At 50.1% G+C, this 7,428-nt stretch overlaps 1 protein-coding gene across 2 annotated transcripts in view; it reads left to right on the forward strand.

Annotated features, from left to right (window-relative positions):
- The window catches only part of LOC106816133, a 10,085-nt gene extending 2,663 nt beyond the window's left edge, over window positions 1-7,422 (forward strand). The window contains exons 5-7 of one of the 2 annotated variants that reach the window (XR_001394838.1): window positions 5,320-5,480; window positions 6,169-7,276; window positions 7,310-7,422. Coding sequence is in view for 1 of the 2 variants with exons in the window: in XM_014820696.1 (XP_014676182.1) it covers window positions 5,320-5,480; window positions 6,169-6,988 (981 nt within the window). In the remaining variant the exon portion in view is untranslated. Of the gene's footprint in view, window positions 1-5,319; window positions 5,481-6,168 lie in introns of both variants that reach the window. The other variant, XM_014820696.1, reaches the window with a different exon arrangement.
- The last annotated feature ends 6 nt before the right edge of the window (window positions 7,423-7,428 follow it).

A 7,428-nucleotide genomic window follows, 5' to 3' on the forward strand; every position in this document is an offset into this window, starting at 1 on the left:
ACAAAACATATCCGGATTTACCGGCACGCAAACACAAACGCGGCGCGAATATAATAGGACAACAAATAGTAGTTCATGGATAAATATGTTTGGCCAATGGTATACTCATACTAAGTATGAGTACTATACGATAACAATTACTGGTGACAAAGGTAAATTCGATTTTGATGCGCATACGGCTGTTACGTGATGTTACTTCTCTAGAGCTAATGGTTACAAGATATCATCGTGAAGCTGTGAGATAATAATGCGAAACGTGAGATATATAGCGATACACCTGGATGGTTTGTAACAACCGAAACGCGGATGAGTTAAAGCGTGGGACGGAATATAACCCAGTAGGCTCTCATTGCCGCGTCACGTCTCAGTCTCTCTCGCTAATCTCGCTCTCCTCGCCTCTCTCGCTCTCTCGCTCTCTCGCTCTCTGCGCTCTCTCTCTCTCTATTTGTTCTCGTGCTCTGGTCTCTCTCTCTCCTGGTCTACTCTCATTCTATATGTGTTTATCCTCTCTCTCATCTATCTCCCCATCAGCTCGCTCCCTCTATCACTAAAGTCGCTCCAGTAGCTTTCCGAAAAACAATGAGGGCCACATCGCAATGTTAATTGCTATCGAAATACAGCGTCAGCGGTAAATGGAATCACGATTAGTCAGAATGTCACAGCTGCGCTGTAGTGCAGCGTTTAAAGTGACGAGGCTGGCACACGGAAGCACGCGGGGGCCGACGAGCAAGATCGCCCAATTATTGAGTATAGAATTACCTGCGAAGCACGCGCGTGTACCTAGCTACGCTGGTCACCAGATGCGCGACAATGGTCCACCACGCTAGTTACGATAATACTAACAGCTAGGTCTAGTGCGGCTAACGATCGGTATGCGGAACATCTTTCGGGAAGCAACAGCCTGTCTCGACGGTTTCGCGGCCACGACTGACACATGTTATCGGGGCAAGCACACGAGCATCCCCCTCACTCACACCACCATCACAGCCCACACACAGCACACCACACAACACACAGCACACACCACACACACACACCGCACCGACACACAGCAGGCAGTCACAGGCCACACACAGAGGTAGATCACACACGCACGCACTCCACACGCACACACACAGCACAACACACAGCCACACACACACACACAGCACACCACACAACACACACACACCAGACACACAAAGCAGACAAAGCACGCAAAAGTACATATCATTATTCATGCTGTAAACATTGCAAGACCTGCGATGCCAAAGCACACAGAACCTACAGGACAAACTATAGCGCACGACACAAGATTGCATAAAGACGTGCACACCGACATACAAAATCTAACGGCCGAAGCATGCAGCAATCTATAGACCGAGCGGCATAGCGAGGAGTACACACGCAAAAACGCAATCTACACACCCGCCCCGAGCATCTAAGGCTACGACCAATAGCAGGCCGCTGGAGCACGTCAATGCAGAGGGCAGTCCTACAGACCGATGAGCGCGTAGAGTGTCGATGGCATCACGCCCACCGGTACTGGCGCGGCGGACCACTTCGTGTGCAAGTCAATCGAAAAGAACGGTCGCCCTGGTGGTCGACGCGAGGATTCGTTCGCTGATATGGTGATGCGTTGTAGTAGCCGCGAGAGGGTCGGTGTGCCTCGCACAATCCGGCGTCCGGTCTCTGTAGTGCGGTTGAAGGAAGCCGGTCCACTGTCGTTGAGGCGGCGATCGGCGGGTCGCGCCACGGCGCACTGCAGGGCGCTGCGCGAGACGATCAGCCAAGCGTAGACGTCGTCCTGCGCTCGACGCCCTCGAGGAAATCCTGCAGCGCGTTTCCACGGTGTGTGCATGCCGTCGTCGAGGAAGCCAGCGCGCGCGCCAAGATTGATCGCAACGGCGCCTTTGTTCGTATGGGTAGTGGCGCGCGTTTAAGTGTTGGAGGAAGAGCAGCTCCATCGCCTCGCTGGCTTCGTCTCCGGGAAAGTAGGCGCTGTCGCGCGTTCTCGCACAGTGTGCTTGTTCGTGTCGATCCATGTCTAACGTAGCGGATCTCGCAGCACGCTCTGGGCAGCGACTCGCAGCGGGCACGGCTCCGAAGCGGCGCAGCCCGCCGTCGTTGCGAGGCGGTAGTCGAACGTGTACGGCCAGATCGGTAGTCGTTCCGCTGTCGGTGGCGGTAACGAACGAGATCATAGAGGCAGTTTGTTGCGCCTGCGCCATGATGAGTGCGTGTCGTCGCCAGCCGGTCTGCCAGGTTAAGGCGGGCGCGCCATGCCGATGACGATGGTCCTCCGCCTTCACTGTTGCCCGAGCTGGTTGAGGCAGCAGACGCCATAGTGACGACTCCTCGTGCCAACCATAAGCGCGGCGTTTCGCTGTCCACGGGCCAGTTACTCGGCCGCAGCTTGTCTACTTGGCAACGAACGGTGTACACATGGCCGTGAATACTTCACGGGTGATGTTTGAGACTCGTATTAAACTCGTATTCGAATTCGTCAACAGGCAATAATCTAATGACACAATCAAGCACGTTGTGTGTAGCGAATTTCCTTTTTGGGAAAGTGCCGTGAAAGGCGGCGTGCAGCGATGGAATGACAAAATAGCGTAACATCAATCGCGTTTGAAGGCGAATAACCTTCTGTGAGCTTTAGACAATTTAAAGTTGACAGTAAATGTAGGGCAAAGAAAGACGTGACAAGAACAATTGAGAATTTGTCAGGGCGTTAAGGCAAACGCAAGCCAGAAGAGTGATATGCAGAACTAGTACTCAGCTAGAGAATGTCTATAACTTCACCAGGTATAAGACACTGCTATATAGGCATAGCAACAGCTAATGTAATGCCTAAATGTTTTCCTTTAGCCTATGATTGTTTTTGCGTCTATCATGTCTGCCGGGAGGAGCATAGGATTAGCAGACAGCTATCGATTAAGTTATGCTCTCCTGGCGCTTGTTTGCTAGAAGCGATCGCTCTAATAGCATATAGACTGATCGTGGCGTCTAAGATGAGCGATGGTCTGTTTGCACCAACAATTTCAACCGTGCAAGAGTGGTGTTGACACTTTAGACCAGTCCTTATAGTATCACACACTATTTACGATTAAAATAACAATCGGGACCCCTTGAATGTCTACATGCATGCATCAAGAGGACCCCCGAACGCGTATAGCTATCCTGACGGAGTGAGTAGCTATTTCGTCTTCGCTTCGGCGTATAGAGGCCATTCACGGCAGCGTAGTCCGTGAACTGATCGGCTAACAAGAAGGTTCCCGTCACTCTGGACGACGGCCATCGGCGTTCCTGCGCGGCTCCCTGCGTCTAGCTGACGACGAGCTTTCTTGAAAGATCTGAATGAAGAAAAGCATCGTCAATTACCGTAATCCCTCAGCAGAAATTGAAAAAGTTTAAGCTTTCTGCTTTCGGGTGTAAACGTTTAGGTTACGGGTCCCGGTACCGTTACGTAGTAGGTCCGGCCGGCCGGTCGGTCGGTCGTCGGCGTCGGTCGTCGTGTCGTGTCGTCGTCGTGCGCGCGCGCGCGGTGTGTGTGTGTGTGTGTGTGTGTGTGTGTGTGTGTGTGTGTGTGTGTGTGTGTGAGTGTGGGTGTGTGTGTGTGTGGTGTGAGTGAGGGGGGGCTTCGTGGCTTGCCCCGATAACATGGTCGTGTGCGCGTCGAGAAGCGTTGCTTCCGAAATGATTTCCGCATACCGCATCGTTAGCCGGCTAGACGTAGCTGTAGTATATATGTAACTAGCGTGTGACCATTGTCGCGCATCTGCGTGACCAGGTAGCTAGATACACACGCGCGTGTCGCAGGTAACCTTACTCAATAATTGAGCGATCTTGCTCGTCGGCCCGCGTGCTTCCGTGTGCAGCTCGTCATTTAACGTGCACTACAGCGCAGCTGGTAACTCGTCGACTAATCGTGATTCCATTTACGCTGACGCTGTATTTCGATAGCAATTAACATCGATGTGGCCCTCATTGTTTTTCGGAAAGCTATGGAGCGACTTAGTGTAGAGGGAAAGGAGTGAGGGAGATAGAGAGAGAGAGATAAACACATATAGAATGAGAGTGACAGAGAGAGAGAGACAGAGCAAGAGAAAAATAGAGAGCGAGAGAGCGAGAGAGCGAGAGAGCAAGAGAGCGAGAGAGCGAGAGAGCGAGAGAGAGAGAGAGAGAGTGAGCGAGTGAGAGCTACTGGGTTATATTCCGTCCCACGTCTTTAACTCATCCGCGTTTCGTTGTTATCAAACCATCCATGTATCGTATATATCTCACGTTTCGCATTATTTCTCACAGTTCACGATGTATCTTGTACATAGCACTAGTAGACTAGCAGACGTAACAGCGTATGCGATCAATAATCGAATTTACCTTTGTCACCAGTAATTGTTATCGTATAGTACTCATAGACATTAGTATGAGTACATGGCCAACATAAATATCATGAACTACTATTGTTGTCCTATTATATTCGCGCCGCGTTTGTGTTTCGTGCCTGTAAATCCGATATTAATCATCAACACTTTCGTTCCCGATTGAAATATAGCCAGATATTGCAGAAAGCACCTATTGTTCGAATCAGCGGTCATGCGTTATTGTTACAGTCATAGGCCAAGCACTGGGTGTCAGTTGGGATAAGCTGGCGGGTCATTGGTGTAGATGCGAGGCCAGATAAACATGTTCTGTGTCTGCCTCAGTGAAACAGTGACCCAGAAACGAGAACGTTTTATGCGCGCCTGTCACGGTTGGGCTAATCCTCTCTGTGCATGTTCATCCACCCACCCGCTACTCAACAATAGACGAAACTGTACCGAATTTTTATTATCGTTATAAACGCATAATGTGGCCATGCGCCAGTTGCGATGAAGGTTTCATTTCGCGCGCATATCAGCGCAGCTTTGATTATTGTGCAAATACTTCTATTTCAGCGTATATAACTATCAGATGTTATAAATTAGCGCATGACGTCATAATTTAGCGAAATCCCACCTGAGGTTCGTCCTTTAGAAATATAAACTAATCGCATTATCATTATTGTACATGCTCATATTCTCGTTCGATCCGCATATTATATTGAACTTTGATTAACGTTTGTCGTTAGTGCATTTCGCGGGATTGCCTAATCATGTGTCGACAGATAACCACCTACACCACTGTATATATTATCAACAAATATATCGATTTCATAAAAGAAGAAATATATGTCGTTAATGTATGGTATCTTAATTCTAATTACTTAATTACTTTTACTTGTTTCCTAGCTGCTTGTTGAACTAAAACGCACATAATATACCGGCCATCTCACCATCTCCAATGTTTCTCATTCAGATTTTCAAGAAGCTGTCGTCAGCTAGACGCAGGGAGCCGCGCAGGAACGCCGATGGCTGCCCGATGACGGGAACCTTCTTCGTTAGCCATCAGTTCACGGACTACGCTGCCGTGAATGCTCTATACGCCGAAGGAAACGAAATAGCTACTCACTCCGTCAGGTAGCTATACGCGTCGTCTCTTGATGCATGCATGAGACATCAAGGGGTCCGTTGTTATTTTATCGTAAATAGTTGTGATATATAGGATGTCTAAAGTGTCACACAACTCTTGCACGTGAATTGTTGTGCAAAAACCATCTCATTTTAGACGCACGATAGTCATATGCATTAAGGATGCTTCTAGCAACAAGCGCCAGGAGTAGCATAATTAATCGATGCTGTCTGTTAATTATGCTCCTCCGGCAGACATGATAGACGCAACAATCATAGGCTAAAGGAAAACATTAGGCATTACATTAGCTGTGCTATGCCTATATAGAGTGTCTATACTGTGAGTTATAGACATTTCTAGTGAGTATAGTTCTGCTATACTCTTTGGCTGCGTTTGCCTTACGTGACAAATTTCAATTTGTTCTTGTCTACGTCTTTCTTTGCCTACATTACTGTCAACTTTAAATTTGTCTAAAGCTCACAGAAGGGTTATTGCCTTCAAACGCATTATGTTACGTATTTTGTATTCCATGCGCACGCGCCTTCACGGCACTTCCTCCAAAAAGGAAAGTTGCTACACACAACGTGTTGATTGTGTCAATTAGATTATTGTGTTGATCGAATTCATACGAGTTTAATACGAGTCTCAAACAATCACCGTGAATATTCACGGCCATGTGTACACGTTCGTTTGCAGTAAGCAGCTGCCGGCCGAGTACTGGCGTGACAGCGAACGCCGCGTGTGGCACGAGGAGTTCGTCACAATGCGTCTGCTGCTCAACCAGCTCGGCAACGTGAAGGCGGAGGACATTGTCGGCATGCGCGCCCCCTACCTGCAGACGGCTGGCGACGACACGATCATCATGGCGCAGCGCAACAACTTCCTCTATGATTCGTCGTACGCCACCGACAGGAACGACTACCCGATCTGGCCGTACACGTTCGACTACCGCTCGACCGCCGGCTGCGCCGTGGAGCCGTGCCCGCTGCAGTCGCTGCCAGGCGTCTGGGAGATCCCGCTAGTTGACTGGATCGACACGAACAACACACTGTGCGAGAACGTCGACAGCTGCTACTTCCCGGAGACGAAGCAGGAGGCGATGGAGCTGCTCTTCTCCAACTTCGCGCGCCACTACCAGACGAACAAGGCGCCGTTCGCGATCAATCTGCGCGCGCGCTGGTTCCTCGACGACGGCATGCACAACCTGGAAGCGCTGCAGGATTTCCTCGAGGGCGTCGAGCGCATGGACGACGTCTACGTGGTGACGTTCGCGCAGGCGCTGCAGTGGGTGCGCGACCCGACGCCGCTCAACGACATGGACGGCTTCTTCAACTGCGACTACAGAGACCGGACGCCGATGTGCGAGCACCCGACCCTCTGCGGATACTACAACATCACCTATCAGCCGAACGACGTCGACCACCAGGGCGACCGCTTCTTCATGACCTGCAACGAGTGTCCGCCGCAGTACCCGTGGGTGATGCCCATCGACACTCTACGCGCTCTCGGTCTGTAGACGTGCTCTGCCATTGACGTGCTCAGCTTAGTCGATAAACTCTGCTGCTGCTCTTGGTCTGTAGCTTAGATGCTCGGTGTGTAGATTGTGTTTTTGGTGTGTACTCCTCGCTATGCGCTCGGTCTATAGCTTGTATGCTTGGCGTGTAGATTTTGTATTCGGTGTGCACGTTTTATGATCTTGTGTGTGCGCTAGTTTGGTCTGTAGTTTGTGTGCTTGGCATGCAGGTTGAATGTTTACAGCATGGATTATGTTATACCTTTGCGTGCTTTGCTGCTTTGCGTGTAGGTTATGGACTTACGTCAGTAGATTGGAGTCTAGGTTATAGATCGTTTTACGTAAAACATTGTAGGCCCGATCTACATGCCGCGCGCGTGCGTGCGTGCGTGCGTGCGTGCGTGCGCGTGTGTGTGTGTGTGTGTGTGTGCCTGTGTGTCTGT

Source organism: Priapulus caudatus, unplaced genomic scaffold, assembly GCF_000485595.1.
Source record: "Priapulus caudatus unplaced genomic scaffold, Priapulus_caudatus-5.0.1 Scaffold30, whole genome shotgun sequence".
Taxonomy (NCBI): Eukaryota; Metazoa; Priapulida; class Priapulimorpha; order Priapulimorphida; family Priapulidae; genus Priapulus; species Priapulus caudatus.